Genomic DNA, 27,680 nt, shown 5'->3' with positions numbered 1-27,680 from the left:
ACAAAAATGACAAAAATGACAAAAATGACAAAAATGACAAAAATGACAAAAATGACAAAAATGACAAAAATGACAAAAATGACAAAAATGACAAAAATGACAAAAATGGCAAAAATGACAAAGATGGCAAAAATTACAAAAATGACAAAATGACGAAAATGACGAAAATGACGAAAATGACAAAATTGACAAAATTGACAACAATGACAAAAATGACAAAAATGACAAAAATGACCGAAATGACAAAAATGACAAAAAAGGCAAAATAGACTAAATAGACAAAAATCACAACATAGACAAAAATGACAGAAATGACAAAAATGACAAAAATGACAAAAATGACAAAAATGACAAAAATGACAAAAATGACAAAAATGACAAAAATGACAAAAATGACAAAAATGACAAAAATGACAAAAATGACAAAAATGACAAAAATGACAAAAATGACAAAAATGACAAAAATGACAAAAATGACAAAAATGACAAAAATGACAAAAATGACAAAAATGACAAAAATGACAAAAATGACAAAAATGACAAAAATGACAAAAATGACAAAAATGACAAAAATGACAAAAATGACAAAAATGACAAAAATGACAAAAATGACAAAAATGACAAAAATGACAAAAATGACAAAAATGACAAAAATGACAAAAATGACAAAAATGACAAAAATGACAAAAATGACAAAAATGACAAAAATGACAAAAATGACAAAAATGACAAAAATGACAAAAATGACAAAAATGACAAAAAATGACAAAAATGACAAAAATGACAAAAATGACAAAAATGACAAAAATGACAAAAATGACAAAAATGACAAAAATGACAAAAATGACAAAAATGACAAAAATGACAAAAAATGACAAAAATGACGAAAATGACAAAAAATGACAAAAATGACAAATATCACAAAAATGACAAAAATGACAAAAATGACAAAAATGACAAAAATGACAAAAATGACAAAAATGACAAAAATGACAAAAATGACAAAAATGACAAAAATGACAAAAATGACAAAAATGACGAAAATGACAAAAATGACAAAAATGACAAAAATGACAAAAATGACAAAAATGACAAAAATGACAAAAATGACAAAAATGACAAAAATGACAAAAATGTCAAAAATGACAAAAATGACAAAAATGGAAAAAAAGGACAAAAATGACAAAAATGACAAAAATGACAAAAATGACAAAAATGACAAAAATGACAAAAATGACAAAAATGACAAAAATGACAAAAATGACAAAAATTACAAAAATTACAAAAATTACAAAAATGACAAAAATTACAAAAAATGACAAAAAATGACAAAAATGACAAAAATGACAAAAATGACAAAAATGACAAAAATGACAAAAATGACAAAAATGACAAAAATGACAAAAATGACAAAAATGACAAAAATGACAAAAATGACAAAAATGACAAAAATGACAAAAATGACAAAAATGACAAAAATGACAAAAATGACAAAAATGACAAAAATGACAAAAATGACAAAAATGACAAAAATGACAAAAATGACAAAAATGACAAAAATGACAAAAATGACAAAAATGACAAAAATGACAAAAATGACAAAAATGACAAAAATGACAAAAATGACGAAAATGACGAAAATGACAAAAATGACAAAAATGACAAAAATGACAAAAATGACAAAAATGACAAAAATGGAAAAAAAGGACAAAAATGACAAAAATGACAAAAATGACAAAAATGACAAAAATGACAAAAATGACAAAAATGACAAAAATGACAAAAATGACAAAAATGACAAAAATGACAAAAATGACAAAAATGACAAAAATGACAAAAATGACAAAAATGACAGATATGACAAAAATGAAATTATTGACATAATTGACATCATTGACATAATTGACATTATTGACATAATTGACATAATTGACAAAAATGACAAAAATGACAAAAATGACAGAAATGACAGAAATGACAGAAATGACAAATATGACAGAAATGACAAAAATGACAAAAATGACAAAAATGACGAAAAATGGCAAAAATGACAAGAATGACAAGAATGACAAAAATTACAAGAATGACAAAAATGACAAGAATGATAAAAATGACAAGAATGATAAAAATGACAAAAATGACAAAAAATGACAAAAATGACAAATATTACAAAAAAACAAAAATGACAAAAATGACAAAAATGACAAAAATAACAAAAATGACAAAAATGGCAAAAATGGCAAAAATGACAAAAATGACAAAAATGACAAAAAATGACAAATGACAAAAAATGACAAAAATGACAAAAATGACGAAAATGACAACAGACTATAATGACAAAAATGACAAAAATGACAAAAATGACAAAAATGACAAAAATGACAAAAATGACAAAAATGACAAAAATGACAAAAATGACAAAAATGACAAAAATGACAAAAATGACAAAAATGTCAAAAATTACAAAAATGACAAAAATTACAAAAATTACTAAAATTACTAAAATTACTAAAATTACTAAAATTACTAAAATTACTAAAATGACAAAAATGACAAAAATGTCAAAAATGACGAAAATAATAAAATGACAAAAATGACAAAAATGACAAAAATGACAAAAATGACAAAAATGACAAAAATGACAAAAATGACAAAAATGACAAAAATGACAAAAATGACAAAAATGACAAAAATGACAAAAATGACAAAAATGACAAAAATGACAAAAATGACAAAAATGACAAAAATGACAAAAATGACAAAAATGACAAAAATGACAAAAATGACAAAAATGACAAAAATGACAAAAATGACAAAAATGACAAAAATGAAAAAAATGACAAAAATGACAAAAATGACAAAAATGACAAAAATGACAAAAATGACAAAAATGACAAAAATGACAAAAATGACAAAAATGACAAAAATGACAAAAATGGCAAAAATGACGAAGATGGCAAAAATTACAAAAATGACAAAATGACGAAAATGACGAAAATGACGAAAATGACGAAAATGACAAAATTGACAAAATTGACAACAATGACAAAAATGACAAAAATGACAAAAATGACAAAAATGACAAAAATGACAAAAATGACCGAAATGACAAAAATGACAAAAAAGGCAAAATAGACTAAATAGACAAAAATCACAACATAGACAAAAATGACAAAAATGACAAAAATGACAAAAATGACAAAAATGACAAAAATTACAAAAATGACAAAAATGACAAAAATGACAAAAATGACAAAAATGACAAAAATGACAAAAATGACAAAAATGACAAAAATGACAAAAATGACAAAAATGACAAAAAGGACAAAAATGACAAAAATGACAAAAATGACAAAAATGACAAAAATGACAAAAATGACAAAAATGACAAAAATGACAAAAATGACAAAAATGACAAAAATGACAAAAATGACAAAAATGACAAAAATGACAAAAATGACAAAAATGACAAAAATGACAAAAATGACAAAAATGACAAAAATGACAAAAATGACAAAAATGACAAAAATGACAAAAATGACAAAAATGACAAAAATGACAAAAATGACAAAAATGACAAAAATGACAAAAATGACAAAAATGACAAAAATGACAAAAATGACAAAAATGACAAAAATGACAAAAATGACAAAAATGACAAAAATGACAAAAATGACAAAAATGACAAAAATGACAAAAATGACAAAAATGACAAAAATGACAAAAATGACAAAAATGACAAAAATGACAAAAATGACAAAAATGACGAAAATGACGAAAATGACAAAAAATGACAAAAAATGACAAAAATGACTAATATCACAAAAATGACAAAAATGACAAAAATTACAAAAATGACAAAAATGACAAAAATGACAAAAATGACAAAAATGACAAAAATGACAAAAATGACAAAAATGACGAAAATGACAAAAATGACAAAAATGACAAAAATGACAAAAATGACAAAAATGACAAAAATGACAAAAATGACAAAAATGACAAAAATGTCAAAAATGACAAAAATGACAAAAATGACAAAAATGACAAAAATGACAAAAATGACAAAAATGACAAAAATGACAAAAATGACAAAAAGTACAAAAATGACAAAAATGACAAAAATGACAAAAATGACGAAAATGACGAAAATGACAAAAATAACAAAAATGACAAAAATGGAAAAAAAGGACAAAAATGACAAAAATGACAAAAATGACAAAAATGACAAAAATGACAAAAATGACAAAAATGACAAAAATGACAAAAATGACAAAAATGACAAAAATGACAAAAATGACAAAAATGACAAAAATGACAAAAATGACAAAAATGACAAAAATGACAAAAATGACAAAAATGACAAAAATGACAAAAATGACAAAAATGACAAAAATGACAAAAATGACAAAAATGACAAAAATGACAAAAATGACAAAAATGACAAAAATGACAAAAATGACAAAAATGACAAAAATGACAAAAATGACAAAAATGACAAAAATGACAAAAATGACAAAAATGACAAAAATGACAAAAATGACAAAAATGACAAAAATGACAAAAATGACAAAAATGACAAAAATGACAAAAATGACAAAAATGACAAAAATGACAAAAATGACAAAAATGACAAAAATGACAAAAATGACAAAAATGACAAAAATGACAAAAATGACAAAAATGACAAAAAAGACAAAAATGACAAAAATGACAAAAATGACAAAAATGACAAAAATGACAAAAATGACAAAAATGACAAAAATGACAAAAATGACAAAAATGACAAAAATGACAAAAATGACAAAAATGACAAAAATGACAAAAATGACAAAAATGACAAAAATGACAAAAATGACAAAAATGACAAAAATGACAAAAATGACAAAAATGACAAAAATGACAAAAATGACAAAAATGACAAAAATGACAAAAATGACAAAAATGACAAAAATGACAAAAATGACAAAAATGACAAAAATTACAAAAATTACAAAAATTACAAAAATTACAAAAATTACAAAAATTACAAAAATTACAAAAATTACAAAAATGACAAAAAATGACAAAAAATGACAAAAATGACAAATATCACAAAAATGACAAAAATGCCAAAAATGACAAAAATGACAAAAATGACAAAAATGACAAAAATGACAAAAATGACAAAAATGACAAAAATGACAAAAATGACAAAAATGACAAAAATGACAAAAATGACAAAAATGACAAAAATGACAAAAATGACAAAAATGACAAAAATGACAAAAATGACAAAAATGACAAAAATGACAAAAATGACAAAAATGACAAAAATGACAAAAATGACAAAAATGACAAAAATGACAAAAATGACAAAAATGACAAAAATGACAAAAATGACAAAAATGACAAAAATGACAAAAATGACAAAAATGACAAAAATGACAAAAATGACAAAAATGACAAAAATGACAAAAATGACAAAAATGACAAAAATGAAATTATTGACATAATTGACATCATTGACATAATTGACATTATTGTCATAATTGACATAATTGACAAAAATGACAAAAATGACAAAAATGACAAAAATGACAAAAATGACAGAAAAGACAGAAATGACAGAAATGACAGAAATGACAGAAATGACAAAAATGACAGAAATGACAAAAATGACAAAAATGACAAAAATGACGAAAAATGGCAAAAATGACAAGAATGACAAGAATGACAAGAATGACAAGAATGACAAGAATGACAAAAATTACAAGAATGACAAAAATGACAAGAATGATAAAAATGACAAGAATGATAAAAATGACAAAAATGACAAAAAATGACAAAAAATGACAAAAATGACAAATATTACAAAAAAAAAACAAAAATGACAAAAATGACAAAAATGACAAAAATAACAAAAATGACAAAAATGGCAAAAATGGCAAAAATGACAAAAATGACAAAAAATGACAAATGACAAAAAATGACAAAAATGACAAAAATGACGAAAATGACAAAAAGACTATAATGACAAAAATGACAAAAATGACAAAAATGACAAAAATGACAAAAATGACAAAAATGACAAAAATGACAAAAATGACAAAAATGACAAAAATGACAAAAATGACAAAAATGACAAAAATGACAAAAATGACAAAAAATGACAAAAAAATGACAAAAATGACAAAAATGACAAAAATGTCAAAAATTACAAAAATGACAAAAATTACAAAAATTACTAAAATTACTAAAATTACTAAAATGACAAAAATGACGAAAATAATAAAATGACAAAAATGACAAAAATGACAAAAAAGACAAAAATGACAAAAATGACAAAAATGACAAAAATGACAAAAATGACAAAAATGACAAAAATGACAAAAATGACAAAAATGACAAAAATGACAAAAATGACAAAAATGACAAAAATGACAAAAATGACAAAAATGACAAAAATGACAAAAATGGCAAAAATGACAAAAATGGCAAAAATTACAAAAATTACAAAAATGACAAAATTGACAAAATGACGAAAATGACGAAAATGACGAAAATGACGAAAATGACGAAAATGACAAAAATGACAAAATTGACAACAATGACAAAAATGACAAAAATGACAAAAATGACCGAAATGACAAAAATGACAAAAAAGGCAAAATAGACTAAATAGACAAAAATGACAAAATAGACAAAAATGACAAAAATGACAAAAATGACAAAAATGACAAAAATGACAAAAATGACAAAAATGACAAAAATGACAAAAATGACAAAAATGACAAAAATGACAAAAATGACAAAAATGACAAAAATGACAAAAATGACAAAAATGGAAAAAAAGGACAAAAATGACAAAAATGACAAAAATGACAAAAATGACAAAAATGACAAAAATGACAAAAATGACAAAAATGACAAAAATGACAAAAATGACAAAAATGACAAAAATGATAAAAATGATAAAAATGACAAAAATGACAAAAATGACAAAAATGACAAAAATGACAAAAATGACAAAAATGACAAAAATGACAAAAATGACAAAAATGACAAAAATGACAAAAATGACAAAAATGACAAAAATGACAAAAATGACAAAAATGACAAAAATGACAAAAATGACAAAAATGACAAAAATGACAAAAATGACAAAAATGACAAAAATGACAAAAATGACAAAAATGACAAAAATGACAAAAATGACAAAAATGACAAAAATGACAAAAATGACAAAAATGACAAAAATGACAAAAATGACAAAAATGACAAAAATGACAAAAATGACAAAAATGACAAAAATGACAAAAATGACAAAAATGACAAAAATGACAAAAATGACAAAAATGACAAAAATGACAAAAAATGACAAAAAATGACAAAAATGACAAAAATGACAAATATCACAAAAATGACAAAAATGACAAAAATGACAAAAATGACAAAAATGACAAAAATGACAAAAATGACAAAAATGACAAAAATCACAAAAATCACAAAAATCACAAAAATGACAAAAATGACAAAAATGACAAAAATGACAAAAATGACAAAAATGACAAAAATGACAAAAATGACAAAAATGACAAAAATGACAAAAATGACAAAAATGACAAAAATGACAAAAATGACAAAAATGACAAAAATGACAAAAATGACAAAAATGACAAAAATGACAAAAATGACAAAAATGACAAAAATGACAAAAATGACAAAAATGACAAAAATGACAAAAATGACAAAAATGACAAAAATGACAAAAATGACAAAAATGACAAAAATGACAAAAATGACAAAAATGACAAAAATGACAAAAATGACAAAAATGACAAAAATGACAAAAATGACAAAAATGACAAAAATGACAAAAATGACAAAAATGACAAAAATGACAAAAATGACAAAAATGACAAAAATGACAAAAATGACAAAAATGACAAAAATGACAAAAATGACAAAAATGACAAAAATGACAAAAATGACAAAAATGACAAAAATGACAAAAATGACAAAAATGACAAAAATGACAAAAATGACAAAAATGACAAAAATGACAAAAATGACAAAAATGACAAAAATGACAAAAATGACAAAAATGACAAAAATGACAAAAATGACAAAAATGACAAAAATGACAAAAATGACAAAAATGACAAAAATGACAAAAATGACAAAAATGACAAAAATGACAAAAATGACAAAAATGACAAAAATGACAAAAATGACAAAAATGACAAAAATGACAAAAATGACAAAAATGACAAAAATGACAAAAATGACAAAAATGACAAAAATGACAAAAATGACAAAAATGACAAAAATGACAAAAATGACAAAAATGACAAAAGTGACAAAAATGACAAAAATGACAAAAATGACAAAAATGACAAAAATGACAAAAATGACAAAAATGACAAAAATGACAAAAATGACAAAAATGACAAAAATGACAAAAATGACAAAAATGACAAAAATGACAAAAATGACAAAAATGACAAAAATGACAAAAATGACAAAAATGACAAAAATGACAAAAATGACAAAAATGACAAAAATGACAAAAATGACAAAAATGACAAAAATGACAAAAATGACAAAAATGACAAAAATGACAAAAATGACAAAAATGACAAAAATGACAAAAATGACAAAAATGACAAAAATGACAAAAATGACAAAAATGACAAAAATGACAAAAATGACAAAAATGACAAAAATGACAAAAATGACAAAAATGACAAAAATGACAAAAATGACAAAAATGACAAAAATGACAAAAATGACAAAAATGACAAAAATGACAAAAATGACAAAAATGACAAAAATGACAAAAATGACAAAAAAGACAAAAATGACAAAAATGACAAAAATGACAAAAATGACAAAAATGACAAAAATGACAAAAATGACAAAAATGACAAAAATGACAAAAATGACAAAATAGACAAAATAGACAAAATAGACAAAAATGACATAAATGGCAAAAATGACAAAAATGACAAAAATGACAAAAATGACAATAATGACAAAAATGATAAAAATGATAAAAATGACAAAAATGACAATAATGACAAAAATGACAAAAATAGACAAAAATGACAAAAATGACAAAAATGACAAAAATGACAAAAATGACAAAAATGACAAAAATGACAAAAATGACAAAAATGACAAAAATGACAAAAATGACAAAAATGACAAAAATGACAAAAATGACAAAAATGACAAAAATGACAAAAATGACAAAAATGACAAAAATGACAAAAATGACAAAAATGACAAAAATGACAAAAATGACAAAAATGACAAAAATGACAAAAATGACAAAAATGACAAAAATGACAAAAATGACAAAAATGACAAAAATGACAAAAATGACAAAAATGACAAAAATGACAAAAATGACAAAAATGACAAAAATGACAAAAATGACAAAAATGACAAAAATGACAAAAATGACAAAAATGACAAAAATGACAAAAATGACAAAAATGACAAAAATGACAAAAATGACAAAAATGACAAAAATGACAAAAATGACAAAAATGACAAAATTGACAAAATTGACAAAAATGACAGAAATGACAAAAATGACAAAAATGACAAAAATGAAGAAAATGACGAAAATGACGAAAATGACAAAATTGACAAAACTTTCAATATTGACAAAAATGAAAAATGACAAAAATTTCATTAACAATGTTAGAAATAACAAAAGTGACATAACTACTACATAGACAAACAAAACAAAATGACAAAAATCACAAAAATCACAAATATGATAAAAATGACAAAAATGACATGAATGACAAGAATGACAAAAATCTCAAAAATGACAAAAATTACAAAAGTGACGAAAATAACAAAAATGACAAAAATGAAAAAAAGACAAAAATGGCAAAAAGGACAAAAATTACAAAATTGAAAAAAAAAAAAATTAAAAAAAAATGACAAAGCAAAACAGAAATGGCAAAATGGACAAATATGACATAAATAAATGACGAAATTTAAAGCTCGACACACTGGATAAAAGTATTTTCACCAATTTTAAGGATTTGAGAGCCTTAATTTAGTGTTTTAAAAAATAAATCTGATTTTCAATTCTTAAAGCGATTTTTGAAGAAAGCTTATGAGAATACCGTGAACCATAGTTTGGAAATGCAAATTTGCCGGCAAATTCTTCCATTACTTTTTTTTCTGTGTCATTTGCTCATGAGATACTCCTCTAGCCTGATCTAATGTACGTGACGTGACAACGCCAATCCAAGCAATTCTTCTAGCAGGGATGTATTTTTTTTTGTGTATAACACGTTTGGGATATGTATTTTTTTGCTCTCTTTCTTATGAGTTGCGATTTTTTTTCTGGATGTTTGTTTGATGATTTTTTTGCCAGATTCGAATGTTTTACTGGGTTTATGGTCCATTGTGTATGCATTTTTTGCTTTGGCCTTTTCATACAATTTTAAAAGCAAAAAACTTCCTTCTTGATCGATAAAGTAGTATTTCAACAACTACCTACCAAGCATCTGTAGTTCGTTCGGTAATTGTATAAATTCTCTAATGAAAGGTGAGAGCTGTCAATACTGTTGGCATTTTTAAAAATTGTACAATAAACCAATATTAACAGCTGTCAAAAAATATATTGTTGAAATTGGTTTTAAAAGAAGGCTGCTTATTTCATAGGCTTGATTTGTTTTTTTTCTCACATATACCCAGAAAATGTCCGATCATGCTCAACAAATTACAGCTACTTGGCAGATAATTGAATTTAACATACTTTAATAGATGCTGCAAATTTCTTCCAATACATTTTATCATTTCCATCCGAATCAGATACCTCTTAAAATACCCGCTAAAAGTGAACAAATTAACACATTATCTTACCCATGCTTGATTGATTACACGCGTGCATGTTTTTTTTTTTTGGAAAATTTTTTTCAAACACATTCCCCCTCTCAAGCAGTTAGCTATCAAACCACAAGGGCCTCTTAATTCGAAGATGAAAGAGTAAACCACTTAGAGCGTGCAAGAAGCGTGATACATATCGGCTTGGCTCACACTTTTCAGCATCGGCTCGCATGAATGGAATCACGAGTGGGTAGTAAACAGAAGTTGAAGAAAAAAACAATTCGAAAATCATTTCACACTTGACAGACGATGCGTCAAACCAAATGGCCCCTAGCAATGATTAAACGTACAGTTCTACGGTACCAGTGATAGTAAATAAAAAATAGGATGCAAAAAAATCAACAAAAAAAATAACAAAAATCTAACCATTATGTCGGAATTCGTTTCGATCGATTGGGATTGTGTTTTTCTATCGGTAAAACAGTTTCACCGACCTAGTCAGATTCCAGTGGCACCTATTATTTAGTGTCGGTAAAGTTGAAAATTTGACAAATGCATTCGGCATAGGCTACTTTGATGCTTAAGTTTTTTTTTTCTTTTCCCACTCAACCCCCATTGATTGATTGGAGTGAATTAACAATAACAACCGTCTTTATTTTTATTGCTAGTAGCTTCAACGATAAAACTTAAAACCATTTTTACGGCTGGTTGCGGTGCCAAGCGGCTGCCATAACAATAAATTTGGACACCCATCCGGTTGACTTCGAAGGAAAAAAAGGGGGGCTCAGCTCCCTTCCACGCTTTGTTTACGTTCTTTTTTTTTTTTTATTAAAATCAGAATAAGCTCAAAGCTGTTCTGTAGCGGCTTCCACGATGACGTATGGGTGGAATTCCTCAGGGAAAACCGCCGCGGCCCCAAAAGTGGTACAATGCTTTCACTGACATTGTGACAGTTAGAACGTGTCTAAAAAGATGAACACCCAAATAAATCTACTGGTACAAACCGGAGAAATTTATGATTGATTTTTTTTCAGTGTAATGGCACTTTTAACCATATTTTCACGTTAAAAAATTGTTTAACTGCAATTTACAGCTAAATTAAAAATGTTTTAATTACAATTGTCCTAACGAAGTTTTTTTTTCAAAACATTTTACCCTGCAACATTGTGGCCGACTAGATGAGGGAACTACCAATGTGCTCCCCAATCTATTTTTCCCATACACTCACATAAATGCCTAGTCCATTTAATTTTCCTTTCCGATTCCGATGCTACTGCATTCCAAATTCTCTGACCCATGGTGCTGCTGGAATAACTAACTACAATCGTGATGATGTTGCTTTTCGTTTACCGATGGCTAGGGTAGCTAGGTTTTGTGCATCTTTTATTTATAGCCATGGAAGCCGGTAAAACATCGATGTGTACACAGCAAATTTTTTTTTGCTGGAAACCAGCAAAATTTTGCTGGTTTTTGTCCCGCTGACTTTTCAGCAAAATTTCCAGCAATTTCAATTGCTGGAAAAAACAGCAAACGTTAATGCTGGTTTCCAGCAATTCAAATTGCTGGAAAATCAGCAATCCAGATTGCTGGAAACCAGCTATTTCATTCAACACAACCGGCAGTATTTAGTATGAAATTTATATTTCAATTCAAAATTAAAGTTTAATATTGGCTGTGCATATAATAAGCAATAAAAACAATTATTTTCTCCCATTTTCAATCAGGGATTAATTTATTTTTCAAAAAAAACTTTTTTTTCACAACTTCCACAACGGCTCTGGGGTGGCCGCTTTGTGCCAAAATGTTGATCATCCGCCACCTGAAAAATTAGTTTTGATGAGTATCTTCTATGGAATATCTACCTGTACAATAAAAACTTACCCTCGACTTGATGCCTGGTTGCTAGAATATAGAGGAAAATAAAATAATTATATTAATTTAACCTTAATTCGTAAAATAGAATCTCACCTTACTTCAGCGTACGAAACAAAAACAAACTCCAAATTGACAACTCGATTGCTGATTTTCCAGCAAACTAGATCAATTGCTGGAAAGTCCAGCAATTTGAAAACCGATTGCTAATTTTTCAGCAAAAATGACAAGCACATAACCGAATGCTGAAAAATCCAGCAATTCGAAAACCGATTGCTGGTTTCCAGCAAAAATTTGGATTGCTGAACATTTCCAGCAATTTTTTTGCTGGAAATCGAGGCAAAAATTTACAGTGTAGGTACCTCGTAGAGGGAATTTGAAATGGAATTTTTTATCGTATTCGTCGTCGGCTTAGCGAGGCGATAAATCTGAACGTTTTACTTCTGTGTTTTGATCCGGCCGATAAGTGGTAGAACATAATAAGAAATATGAAGCCTTTTTGATCTCTTTTTTAATTTAAATTTGTAAATAGCTTCTAATGATGAACGATTTTAAGAATTGAATTTCTAAGCACGCAAGTTATTGTTGTTTCACAATTTTTCTAGGAAATGTAAGAATTTTGTCAACACGGAGAAAAAATATAGTTTTTCAAACCATATTCCGCCTATATTCAACTATTATTCTGATTGATTCTCGACCAACTATAAATCTGAAGATTTCAACTATGTATATGATAGATTATCTTCTTGATATTTTTCGTTTGACAATACATATAATAGATTCAGCTATAGTGGTATGATTGATTTTAGACATTCAACTATAAATATAATAGATTCAACTATTATCGCATGATTGATGTTGTGCATTCAACAATAAATATAAAAAAATTAACTATACAGGTATAGTTGTTTTAACTGTAAATATAATAGATTTATATAATCGGTTTTGATCGTTTTTACTTACGTGTATTTTAGAAGTTATCAACTATTAAGAAGGTTTTTTTTTATATTTTACTCATGAGTTTGTTTTATGCTCGCATTTTTATTTCGACTCATCCATACTCACCTCTGAAACCGGCTATCGCTGCCATCGGGGTCTTCGTTTTTGGGGGGGAAGGATCGATTTTCAATAGCCGAATACCCCGCTTCGATCCGATTGATCGGGTATGCTGCATACAAAATAATGTTATAATTTAAACAAACATTTAAAAAGGGACAAAACTTACCATATCACGGTGGGTGCCTCCAACGGGAAGAATAGTTTTGAGCACCGATTGTCGGTTCCGTTTTTTCTTATCAGGGTCTCACGGCAAAGTAACCTCCTCCCGGGCCTCGGATTGTGTTGCACATTTTGGTTTCGGTAGCAACCGGGGCCGACCGCTTATCGAACACATGAACTAAGTACACTTATGTACATGTAGTGTTTGGATGTGTATTTATGTTTCTATCCAAGTATCACACAATCAATCATAAGAATAAAGTTGAATTTATTATATTTATAGTTCAATGCCTACAATCAATCATATATTTGTAGTTGAATGAATAATTTTTACAGTTGAATTAATTATACTATTACAGTTGAAGCTACCGTATTTTTATAGTTAAACTAGCTGATCCTTTACGAACTCCGTTTTGCTTTAAACTTGGAATATGTTAAGAACAGTTTGTATGAAAGTCAATTGCCAAGCATTTTCCAGATGCACTTCTGAATTCATTGTTAAGTAATAATTGCAAAAATATTGGTCGATCACTTTGTCTGTCGTCTGCTACGAAATTTGAAATCAGAAATCCTTTGACCGTGCCAAAAAACCACGTGTATGAATTTCGACTCGATCATTGCATAACAACGCAATTATTGCCAAAAAGCTAAACCCCTATCGGGGGCTCTAATACAATCTTTGATGACTCGATCGCCCTTCCCTCAGAACTCTCGTGTGCAAATTTTCATCCCAATCCGTTGAAAAATAACGACGATATTGCAAAAATATTGAAAGGTTTATACTGACGACCCCCTTACACTGAATTCAATAGCTGAAATCCATTGCTCATCTCTCAAAACTTCCGTGTACCAATTTTCGTCTGAATCCAATGTATAATAACGGCAATATTGCATCAATAGTGAATAGTTAATATGGACGACCCCTTTGGCCGACCCCTGATTTTAGTTTGGATAAGTGAAATCAGTTATTTGTCCCTAATAACTTCTATGTGCAAATTTTCACCCCAATCCGATGTATAAAAACGTTAATATCACTAAGATACTGAAAATTTTATATGGACGACCCCTTCTGCCGGCCCCTTACACTGAATTTGACACATCAAATCGATTGCACGTCACTCAAAACTATTGTGTACCAATTTTCATCCGAATACGATGTATAATAACGTCAATATCGCAAAAATAGCAAACAGTCAATATGGACGACCCCTTTGGCTGACCCCTTACACAAAATTTATTACCTGAAATCGATTGCTTGTCTTTCAAAACTCTCATGTGCAAATTTTTAGCATAATTCGACGAACAATAACGTCAATATCGCGAAAACAATATTTGTCTTGTATGGACGACCCCCTTCAGAAGGGGTCATTCGACAATCTAAAAACATTTTTCATCCTTCCTGGTCTTAATGAGCATCCATGCCAAATTTCAGACCTCTAGCTCTTAAGACGGCTGAGTCTATAGAGGACAAACAAACAAACAAACAAACAAACAAACAAACAAACAAACAAACAAACATACAGAAATTGCTTTTTATATATATAGATGTGAGAGGTCAACCAGGAGTGTATAATTGAATCCCTCCTATTCATAATTAAATGGCTAAAATCAATCATAAAATTGTAGTTGAATCTGTTATATTTACATTTGAATCTATTATATTCATAGTTGGATGAGTTAGGTCTATCAACAGGTTGTAATTGAATCTATTATATTTATAGTTCAATTCCTACAATCAATCATACAATTGTAGTTGAATCTATCATTTGTTTAAATTTGAATTAGTTGTACCATTACAGTTGATTCCATTGTATTTCTAGCTGATTGATTAAGGACTATCTACAGTTTATAGTTGAGTCTGTTCTATTTATAGTTGGATGCAAAAAAATCAACTACACAACAACTGCCGTCTTTTTTCTCCGTGAGGAGATTGTCGATAGCCGATCATATTTCGAAATTCTTAGCGATTGGCAATGAATATATAATTTATTTTAAATCAGTTTTCACAGACTTGTTTTATCCAAGCTGATGGGTTTTCTTGTTGGAAACGTTATCACCAAAACTTAAATTTTTAGAATTTGATACACCCAAAGCAACTGACTATTTGCCGAAAATGTGCTGAAATGTGCATCGCGCCAAAGATGATATGATTGCTTTCTCGTCCCTGACATAAAGACTCGACTACTCGAACGCTTGGGTAAAACGACGTAGGACCGCTACATTTAAACATTCAAGCAACAAGCATACAAACGCACAGCCGGAGGTTGTTTGCCGGTGGTTTGAAACATTAAAATGTTTTTTTCTCTGTAGTTTTTCTAATGCCACGCAGCATTGCTGAAGCAGATCAATTTATTCTATGCCGGTGATTTTTTTCATCTTTCTTTCTCTTGTAATGGGATAGGTAGGGACATGAAAACGTTTTTATTTTGTTTCCTTCGATCATACGCAATGCGGATGCGCTGGGAGGTTAATGCCGGCGGTCTCAAATCGAATCACAGCAGCTGGCGTTCACATCTTATGCCAATGTTGTTGAAACTTTGAGAACTCTTGATTGGAGTAAAGGCTGAATTTTGGGTGTACTCATAGTTATTAGGGAAAAAAATTAATAAATTTGAAAGAGTGCACACAACTCTTTAAACTTGTGAAAACTATGAAAAATTTCCAATTTCTGTGATCTTTGATACATATTCTGTGACAAAAACTTGCTCAAAATTCTGTGAAATTATAGATTTTCTGTGATTTCGGCAAGCTTGAGTTCTATGTCAATATTTGAGACAGTTGTATGAGTGGATCTCGTTTTATACCTATAGTATCTACGAAAAATAAATCTGTACAGTATACGCAGTTTTTGTCAAAATTTCTTTTTGCCAAAAATAAGGGCGCAGTTCTATACACCGTTAAATACGATAGTATCAATTTTCATTATGCTACAGGAAATGGTGATTCATTCGAAGAATCTTGTTGATATGAAAAAGAAACACTCAGCTGTAAGAAAAAGTTATCAAAAGGAATTTTATTATTTAAAAAAACAATGGGTTACCAATTAATTTTTTTAATTATCTTACAATATTCACAAGCAACTTATTCTTGAATAGCTGGCAGTATGGCCCATCAATCTCTCGGGTTTTTATCAATCAGAGAACTTTATTTAAATCTGGTGACTTTCTATTGATTAGGAAAATCTCACACGGTATTGGGTTGTATTCTGGACTTCATTGATGATAGAATCTTATTGTTAGCCCTTGGCTTTTATAAAACTTACATGTCCTTCTTGAAGCAAACATACAAAATTTTATACAAAATGTCTGAAGTTTTAATTTTTGGAATATTTTCATAAGTTATGATACGTTTAAAGCTAGCACAGCTGCATTCACCGTCTGCAGTTTTTGTTTTCGTTCAACAATCAACCATGATTAAGGGCTGTGAAGCACGCTTTGCACCAGTCAGTAATGTTCTGTAATTACTATCACTGCAGATTTGTGACGGCCGCCAAACATCCACAACACATGGATGCAACAAGGTGTGTCGTTCTAAACTTTGTTCCCAATCTATTTTTTTACGTTTTGAATTATCCAAAAAAGGTAGAGTGGCTATCAACTTCTTATATAGGCCACTTTGCTTTGAAAATATTGAATGTTTTATATGAAAATTAAACTTCGATGAATGTTTTTTAAGCCTGTAACACCTTATTGACACCGTTTATGTCCAACTACTGCATTCTGGCAGCATGCAGTCCCCATATGTTTACTTACTTCTGGACGGATGCTATCTCCAGATTCTGTTTTGCAGAACCTCCACATGCATGATGGAAGGAAACTATTTACAAACGAATTGGGTCTTGGTGATTCAGCCTTCTAAGGTGACTATTTATGTATGTCATATGTACGTAGGTTTTTTTTTCTTTTTATTAAAAAAAGCAATCTGCATGATGGGGAAATGTGGTTTATTTTATCGCGGAGCAGATGTGGTGACATGACTTCCGTAAAAGCTGTTATTTAAAATTCGTGATAATTTCTGAGTAATGAATTGTGCTTTGAATAATTTATGAGTGCTTATCATGAAATGAATAGGAATTCATTGACACCTTGTTTCTTAACTGATGATATTTATAAACGGCTCAGAAACACGTGGGTATCAAACCCGCAGTAGGCTGAGTTTCGACAGTAAAATCAAAACATGTCTCACTCAGGTACAAGTACCTATGTTTCTTAAATCACGGCCAAGTTCACGACACTGCCCACGTGAAAGTTTTGCGACAGAAACAGCGAAAATAAACCTAGATGGAGGTAAAAGGGGGGAAAATAATAAACGCCTGCCTCAAGTAAATCCTCTTATTGTTACTTACTTGCTTTTTAGTTGCCAACCTTTGGCTGCAGGCAAAATTGACAGGTGACCGATTATGACAATCGAAAACAACTTACAACCAATTGCGTTTCTCTAGGAAGCTTTGCTCAATTGGTTTGCATGTACAACCGAGTTCGTCCACTAGTAATAATTTGTGCTTTAGAGTCAACAATAATTTGAATTGACTTTCTTAAATAATAACACCAATGACTACGAATTAAAAATTGGATAAAAATAACAAAAAGACAAACATTTAAAACAAGACGATAATGACCAAATGAAAAAAAATAATTTAGATAACAAAAATCAAAGAAGCAATGATCAAAAAGACAAAAATTATGAAAATGAAAAAAAAAACGAAAAAAACATTCTATTTATAAAACCCACCAAAATAACAACACTTTTGAAAAATTACAAAAAAGCAAAAATTGAAAATGTCGGAAATTATGAAAACTCATGAAGTAGTAGCATGACATTCTAAGAAGCACAAAAATGAGGAAGTTGAAAAAAGGCTCTTGAATAAATGATCATAAGGAGAAAAATACGTACGTCTCGGTTGGTCGTGCGGTTAGCGTAGTAAGACGGTCCACTGCTGGTATGGGTTCGATTCCCATTTCGGTACTAGGTGTTAAATGTTATTCTCAAGTTGCCCATGTTTATTCGATCTGAAAGCATAAATCAGCTAAGACGGTGTCTGTCTTAAAAAAAAAGAAATAAACAAAATGACGAAATTCACGAAAATGTCATTAAATGCTAAAAGGTCAAAAAATGAGAAAGACTTACAAAATAGATATGGAAAAAGAACAATACATACAAAGAATACGCTTAATGGGTTAAATTTCCATAAGAAAGGAATGAAAAAAAATTGCAAGAATAAAATTTACAAAAAATATTAAAAAAGGAATAAAAAAATACAGCAAAAAAGGCAAAACGAAATATTAAAATAATTATAGAATAATCGCAAAAAAGAGCTGAACTTAAACGACGAAATAAAAAAAATTGAAAAAAATTAAAGAAAAATTACAAAAAAATTAAAAATAAAATTTAAAAAAAATTAAAAAAAAAAAAAATAAAAAAAAAAATAAAAAATAAAAAAAAAAATAAAAAAATCAAAAAAAAAATTAAAAAAATAAAATAAAAAAAAATTAAAAAAAAATTAAAAAAAAAAAAAATAGAAAAAAAAATAGAAAAAATAAATTGATAAAAAAATTTAAAACATTAAAAAAATTTAAAAAAATTAGAAAGAAAATTAAAAAAATAAAAATAAAAAAAAATAAAAATATTAAAAAAAATAAAAAAAAAAACAAAAAAAGTAAAACAAATACATTAATTAAAAAAAAATGAAAAAAAAATAAAAGAAAAGAAAAGAAAAAAATTAAAAAAAACAAAAATAAAAAATTTAAAAAAAAAATGGAAAAAAAAAAATAAAAAAAAAAATGAAAAGAAAATAAAAAAACTTACAGATAATGAAAAAATTCAAAAAGATAAAAAAAATAAAAAAAAAGATAAAAAATTTGAAAAAAATAAAAAAAAGAATAAAAGAAAATAAAAAAATAATTATTTTTTTTAAATAAAAAAAATTGAAAAAAAAATTAAAAATAAGAAAAAACTAAAAAAAAAATTATGAAACAAACTAAAAAATAATGTAAAAAAATTAAAGAATAAAAAAACAAAAAAAATATAAAAAATAAATAAAAAATTTGAAAAAAAATTTGAAAACATAAAAAAAAATACGAACAAATTAAAACAAAAAAAAAAATAACAAGAAAAACAAATTACAAGAAAAAAAATAAAAGAAAAAAAAAGACAAAAAAATCAAAAATGAAAAAAAAATAAAATAAAACAAAAAAAAAAATTAAAAAAAATTAATACATAAATTAATTAATAAGAAAAAATAATTAATAATAATCAATTAAAATAAATAAAAAATATCAAAGAAAAAAAAATAAATAAATAAATAAATAAAATAATCAAATTAAAAAATATTAAAAATAAAATAAAGAAAAAAAAATAAAAATACAATAAAGAAAAAAAAACAAAAAAATAAAATAAAGAAAAAAATAAAAAAATAAAATGAAGAAAAAAAATAAAAAAATTGAAAAAATAAAAAAAAAATTTAAAAAAAAAATAATAAAATAATAAAAAAAATAAAAAAAAATTATAAAAAAATAAAAAAAAACTTAAAAACAAAAAAAAAAAATAATGAAAAAAATAATACAAAAAAAAATAAAAAATAAAAAATTCGAAAAAAAAATTTAAAAAAAATTAAAAAAAAAAATTTAAAAAAATTGAAAAAATTTTTAAAAAAAGTTTAAAAAAATTAAAAAAAAAATTAAAAAAAAAATTTAAATAAAAAAAACAGTTAAAAAAAAATTAAAAAAATATAATAAAAAATAAAAAAAAAGAAACATAAAAAATAGAAAAATAAAAAAAATACATAAATAGAAAAATAAAATAAATAAAAAATATATGTGTATTAAAAAAAATACAAAAAAAACATAAATAAAAAAAAATAACAAAAATAGAAAAAAAAATTAAAATATAAAAATAAAAAAAAAATTATAATTAAAAAAACCGATGAAAATAATAATTTATAAAATTACAAAAATGAAAAAAAAATTACCAAAATTGAAAAATTAATTAAAACAATAAATAAATTAAAAATTTTAAAATATGTAAAATTTAAAAAAAATTAAAAAAATTAAAAATTTAAAAACGATTAATACAATTAAAAAACAAAAAAAAATTAAAAGAATTGAAAACCAATTGAAAAAAAATAAAATGAAAAAAAGATAAGAAAAATTTAAAAAAATATTTTTTTTAAAGCCTTAAAAAAAATAAAAATAAATAAATAAAATGAAAAAAAAATGGTTTTATTATGCCTCTTCAACTGACTGATGATGACTTCCTTGTATTGGGAAGTAAGAAGAAGAAAAGGAAATGATAAAATTCAATTATCAGTTTAAGCCGCTCATCACAAGGGCAATTAAAATTTAAATATGGAACTGGCAGCAGTGCAGAAAATTTTCGGAAACTTCTTGAAAATGTTGTTGAGTACATTATAACGGTTGCAAATTATGATTTTCTCAAAAAAAAAACAAAAGTTTTTTCATGATCTTTCACAAAAATGAGCAGTCTGAGTTTTAAACTTTAATGGCAAAAGTGTAACAATATTTCTAAATTCCCAGGTGGAGATCTTTTTTGACAAATCTAGTTTAAAACTGTAAATAATTTTTTTAGAAGACTCTACAGTAAGGCGTGTCTAGTATGACAAAATGTTAAATTTTGTTGAAAAGAAGTCGGTATTTTTAATGTGGATTTGAGGCACCTGATGGCCAGTCTTAATTTCTTATTACTTTTAATTATTTTTTTTTACAAAAGATAGAACGTTCTATGTTGATCAGTTTATCTGCAAATTTTGAAACTTCATGAATATGTTTGGCATTTTATTATATTCGATCAAAATTTTGCATAAAATTTTTGCAAATCTACAGCCGCTTTCCTCAAATCTCACATCGAAAAATATACTCTTGTTAATTTTCAAAATAAAGGAACCTAGGGGGTTTGAATTTCCATAAAAGTGCCAAGCTACTCGAAATTGTTTGAAGTTAATGTATGAATTTCTATCCAAAGCCTCGAAAATCTTGAATTAAAACAATTGACTGAATGCTAAACCAATTATTTAACACTTTTTGATAAGAGGTCGACTATCCTATCATTTTTATTAACTGCTTTTGGTTGTTTAATCCGATGTTTTCATAACAACATGTATCATGCGCTTGTAGGAATTTTCCCCTCAGAACTGTGTTTATTATTATTTTTGCTTAGCTATTGACCATAGATTTGAGTTGTGTTTTGGAAAATAATTGTTGAGGACAATCACAAGAAATTCTTCTTATTTTGATATCTTAGACTTTATAGGTAGCATACTACAAGCCACGAAATGAATCATTCACGAGGATGAAAGAAGCAAAAAAAAACAAGTTATAAAATAGAAGGGCTGAGTTAAAAATCTAGAGTTTGTTTTGATTAGGTCGTATGAGCCACCTAACGTGTTTCGAGAAAATCGTTGTTTAAGTTTCGTAACCTATTATCTACAATTTAGAATATTGGTAAATTTTATCTCATAACTTTATTTCATGTGGCTTAAACTTAGCTTATTGTCCATCCACAAAAGTACCGCTTATTGAACTTATCTAGCAATAATTTTAAGGTTTTTTTCATTACGATGACTTAAATCACTCTTCCTAGGGGTTTCCTATTAGCTTTTTGAATTTTATTACATTCTCCAAAGCATTTTCTTGGAAAATACAAAAATTAACTCCCCGAACAGTTATTTTGCGACCTTTGTATTGCACGCCAATCCAGTGCAGTGCAAAACGTCGCAGAAACCATATTGCACTCAAAAATGAGAAAGTCATACGTCCTAAATTCATATCATTTTGTAGAATTTATTCTTTTATCAAATGAAACGTAGTTGATAGCTAACATAGAATAATGTTTATCAATCGTTTGCAGCCAATAACTCAATTTGGTTATATTGGTTCATACAACGTTATCAAAACTAACTCTAAAAATAACCGTTTTTTATGATGAAATCACCAAGGTGGGTATATATTCAGGAGGTGTTCCCGAATAACGAATTCCCGATTCAGCCATTTTGGCTATGTAGGCTATGCAACTATGCGGAACTCATGAAGTTTGTTTACCAACAAACCACAGATAAGCTGAGCAAAAAATAAACAAACTCATTGAGAGCCCCGCTCACTCCTCGCCTACTTACTGTGAAAGTCGGAGAACCTAGTGTTTCTAAGAACCTTGGAAATCACAAGTTTGTTTTGTATTGTGTGTCTGTCAAACATTCAGTTAAAAATACACTGAGAAATATCTGTCAATCGGTTTTATAAGATTGAAAACAGATTTTACAATCAAAACTGTTTTTTTTTATATGTTCTTACAGTGTGACTTGGCTTTTAAACGGCTCCTTTAAGTTCAATAACTTTTCGGATTTTAAAATGTAATGAAAGGTCGTTTTATTGGTTTTGGTTGACACCGAGCTTTCCAAAATAGGTCGACTTTGTCCCTTGAGTGAAACAACTCCATAAAAAAGGTGTGTGTGCCACATTATGAAAGCCTAATTCGTTTCACCATGACCGCTTTGAGTTCAGCAGAAAGGAAATAAAACCTAAACAAAAAACTCACTGTAGCAACGTTCATCGATCGACAACTGGTACTGACTTATCCGCGTGACGGCGTGACCAATGTCGCGCGACGCCCACTTTTCACGGTCATCACCAGCATCAGCATACCTTGACAAGCTTTAGATCGTCGGGTTGTTGTCATTTCCACACGTATTTAGTAGGCGTTGAACCGCAAAGGTGATTCCAGCTTTGAACAACCTACCTACAGTTTACACTCTATCTAGCGAGAGATAGTTTTGTATCAAAACAAAACACAAACTTGAATTAGAGAGCAGAGAGTTGAGGCTCTGCGAGAGCAACAAAACGAGTGATCTCTCATTCATGGGTTGCTTTCTTCCGTCTACCTTCTACTAACTCATGCGATCATGTTGCATAGCTGCACGATGGATGCGCGCGATGATCTTTCCGCAGTTTGGTTGTTTAGATTCCACTCGATCGCAGCAGCGTTCTAGTACTCGGGAGAGACTCGCCGCGTGCGTTTGATAGTCAGTAATTCTGCTAAGCTCTCGAGTTAGACCGTTCGGCGGTTCGTCGTGTATGCTTGGAGAACGTGATCTTTAATCGTTAGGGTTTTTGGAATTCTCAATTAACTACCGTGGGATTTTCACCGTCGTCGTCGCCGTCGTTCGATAAAAGTGATTAGTTACCGACTCTTTGCTGTAGCGTGTGTGGTTTGTTTTTACCACAACACCTACTGGTAGCCAGCTTTTCCTCCGTGATCACCCACCGCATCATGTAACTTAAGTCCGGCTACCTATACCTCGTTAGTTACAAGGGAGTTGCGTGTGTTCTGTGTGTTGTATAACGGGATACCTATTGGTTTAAAAGCAAGCTAGTATCCGGAATAGCTTCCGTTGGTGTTGTTGGTGGTGGTGGTGGCCTCTCAGCTGGAGGTCTAGTTGGGGATTCGTGATAGCGGTGGTCAAAAATTGGAGCAACTAGAAACCACGCGACACGGTTGATTGCCCCCTTGAAGATTGTGTTTTTTGTGCGCTGCTGTTATTGCTGTTTCGTTCGCCGTTTTTGCTATCGTGTCATCCACAGTGTCAAAGAGCAGGCACCGGTGCTATAGATGTTCCTCCTATTTCGGTGTGCACTTCTTGGAGTACCATCATCATCACGGTTGTTTTAGTATCTATTTATACCTACCGGTTCGATCCTGCTATTGCCGGGAACGACTACGACGACGTGTGATGGATGTTTCTTTTGTTTTGTGCATCGTCGTGACCGACAGCTGTCTCGCTAAAACGGAGACCAGTCAGTGAGAAAGAGCCCTATATTGTCTGACAAGCATAATATTGGTTGTTTTTTTTTTGCACAACGAATAGAAAAAAAAACCAGTGAATACGCGGAAAAGTGACCCCATGGGAAATCAATCTGAGTTTGTTTCGGTGCCACCAATCGAATTGACGAGAATGTTGTCAAAAGTTGAACGTGATTGAAATTAAGTTGCCTGTTAATTATGTATGCAAGTTGCCTTACGTTCAACTGAAAGAAGAACATATCTGCCACTGAAGATTGTGAATCAGTGAAAGCATCGGTTAACATCGATATACCTTCCTCAAAAGATCCGGTCCTGTCAGTGAGACACCGTCTGTGTAAAGTTTATTCGAAGTTGGAAGATGAAAAGTAATCAGCTGACGACAATGCCGCACAACAGCTCCAAAGCCGGTGTCGAGATGTCTGGAACCGGTTCTAAAGGAAACGCACCGGTTGAATGTGTTATATGAGAAGAAAGGAGTGTTGGGGAAAAAAGTTGTAAATAAAGCTATTACAATTGCCAGATTCAGTTATCTCATTGGTAGATCCAACCTTTGGGATTGTGTCGATGAAAGTTATCTTTGGTTGTTAAATTGTTCACCACAAACGGATACGCATTGATCGTAGCAGGCCTTGGCACAGTGGCTCCTGGTTTTTCAATTTTTGAATCACGTTCAAAAGTAAAATGGGCCAAATTATAAGCACAGGTAAACTATTTAACTTTTATAACATTCTACTTCTAATGTCATCAGTCAACAGAATCATTTTCCAGCAAACTCTTCAGCTTTAAAAAAACTTTTATAAAGGCACACTCGAAGACAGTTGGTCTCGAGAAGGTTTCAATATCTCCCATTTTACTCGGAAGACCAACAACAATAACAATAACAGACAACGAAGTTCGTCTCAAAACAAAAATCGCAGTTCAAGTTTCCTGTATTGTGGACTTAAGAGTTTCACAGATTAAGCCACCTATACTAAGTTTGATTTAAAAGCGGTTAGCGTGTATAAAGACAGATCGCACAAATGTCGCCGTTATGAGTGCGCAGTCTAATTTAGTACACTGTGCATAATATTTGCTGAATATAATTCATTCATCCGTCGAGTAGTATTTCGGGACTTTCACATGTTTTTAAAAATCTAGCTGGACCGGTGTGTTTTTCTACTCCTTCCGAAAATTGAGTATGTGAAAGTATTTTTTTGTTTAAAGGGCGAACACGAAATTATTGCGACACATTCAACAGGGCATAACTTTTTTACCATTGGGTAAAAATCAACCAAAATTTGCACACTTTCTCATTGACGTGTATTGTTTACATGCTGTCAAACTCGAAGTCGTGTTTTTCGATTAAACGAAAATTCTACCGTCTCCAGAGTGTTGAAGCGGTTCCAGGAGTGGTTGACGTTGGACCAAAGGAGCTGGAAGAAAAATCGGGACCGGAGAACAAAAAGACGAAGGGAAAGGTGAAGCGGATGATTAAATTAGATCAAATTTCTACGTCTCAAGCCATGATTTGGCTAAAAAGATCGGCATGTCGCAGAGCTACGTCCTGAATGCAAAGAAGAGAACTGGACTACATCCATACAAGGTACAGAACTGCCCAAACCACGATGAGCGGCAACAATCGACGGCTTAAACTCGGGCACGGAAGCTCGACGAGAGATATGGCTGCTGTGTGATGGACGACGAAACGTATATAAAAGCCGATTTCAAGAAAATTCCGGGGTTGAAGTTTTTCACAGGCAAGAGCAAGTTCGATGTGGACGACAAATTTATGAAGTTTGCCTCCAAATATCTCGTTTGCCAGGCCAATCAGCTCTTGCGGACTGAGGAGTGAGCCTTTCGTGACAAAAGGCACAATAAATGGCGAGATCTACAAACCTGAGGGCCTCGAGAAGCGCCTTTTGCCGTTCTTCTTTCAGCACGACGAAACTCCGCTATTTTGGCCAGATTTTTCATCATGCCACTATTCTAAAAGTGTCCTGAAGTGGTATGAGGCCAATTCTGTCCTGTCCGGAGCAGCGCCCGTGGTACCCAGCTAACATGAAATCGTAATAGAAATGATAATCCAAATCGAATATTAAGACATTTTTAATAACCATTGTAAACAAGTTGGTATTGAGTGATTTTCTATCATTCATTTACGACAAGCTTTGTCCAAAAAAAGTTGAATCGGATAGCAGTTTAGTCAATTCGTAAATATGTCTCCGAATAGTTGAGAATATGCTAATTCGACATTTACGATTTGAGTAAACTGATTTACGATAAATGGGCGATCCTTCCTTCTTTCTTCCTTTGACTGTTTCGTGAACAGAAAATCTTACATATAGAGCTGTAGCGCGAATCATATCAACTGATTAGTTGGCATCGTGGTAAGATACCGGACAGCCATCTCGGAGGACTGGAGTTCAATTCTCGGTCGGGGAAAATTTTTTTTTTCGTTTTAATAAAATTACTCAAAGTCGTATATTTTGCTTTTTGTGGGGAAATCGAATCGTTAAAATCTTGTCATTGTAGATATATCGCCTCCACTTTTGTAGCTATATGCTATTTTGGTAAGTTTAATACAATCATTCCATTTGGTATATTTGTTTGAATAATTCTGTTGTTCCTGCGATATACCCTCTTAAATGTTTGCTGGGTAGCAGTACCGGGCAATAATGATGCGGGAACTTCGGAAGAGCAAGAAGACATTCAAAGACGAGAAGTACATGTTAAGAAAATGAAAAAAAAACTGAGTAACTGGTACCGGATAACACTGTAAAAACTTTGATGGAGGGCATCAAGCAAAAATGCGTTCAATTTTACACTCAAGGCTCCATCGATTAACATTTCTTTTGATTTTTGAAGGAAGTATATATATAAAACTTCCCCTGAAATTTTGGTTTGATTCTAAACATTATAAGAAAATTGGCATGACATTTTCGGTGTCGCAATAATTTCGTGTT

At 29.1% G+C, this 27,680-nt stretch overlaps 1 protein-coding gene across 4 annotated transcripts in view; it reads left to right on the top strand.

The window, feature by feature from the left end:
• The window catches only part of LOC129751686 (guanine nucleotide exchange factor DBS), a 361,927-nt gene that overhangs the window by 13,244 nt on the left and 321,003 nt on the right, over positions 1-27,680 (top strand). Inside the window, exon 1 of one of the 4 annotated variants that reach the window (XM_055747348.1) lies at positions 21,153-25,441. The exons of the other annotated variants lie outside the window; for them this stretch is intronic. Within the exon in view, the coding sequence (XP_055603323.1) occupies positions 25,420-25,441 (22 nt within the window). The 5' untranslated portion in view covers positions 21,153-25,419. Of the gene's footprint in view, positions 1-21,152; positions 25,442-27,680 lie in introns of those variants that run through there. 4 annotated transcript variants of the gene reach the window in all.

This window comes from Uranotaenia lowii, chromosome 3, assembly GCF_029784155.1.
Source record: "Uranotaenia lowii strain MFRU-FL chromosome 3, ASM2978415v1, whole genome shotgun sequence".
Classification (NCBI taxonomy): domain Eukaryota; kingdom Metazoa; phylum Arthropoda; class Insecta; order Diptera; family Culicidae; genus Uranotaenia; species Uranotaenia lowii.
The sequence above is the reverse complement of the archived record's forward strand: the minus strand, read 5'-3'. Positions and strand labels throughout refer to the sequence as shown.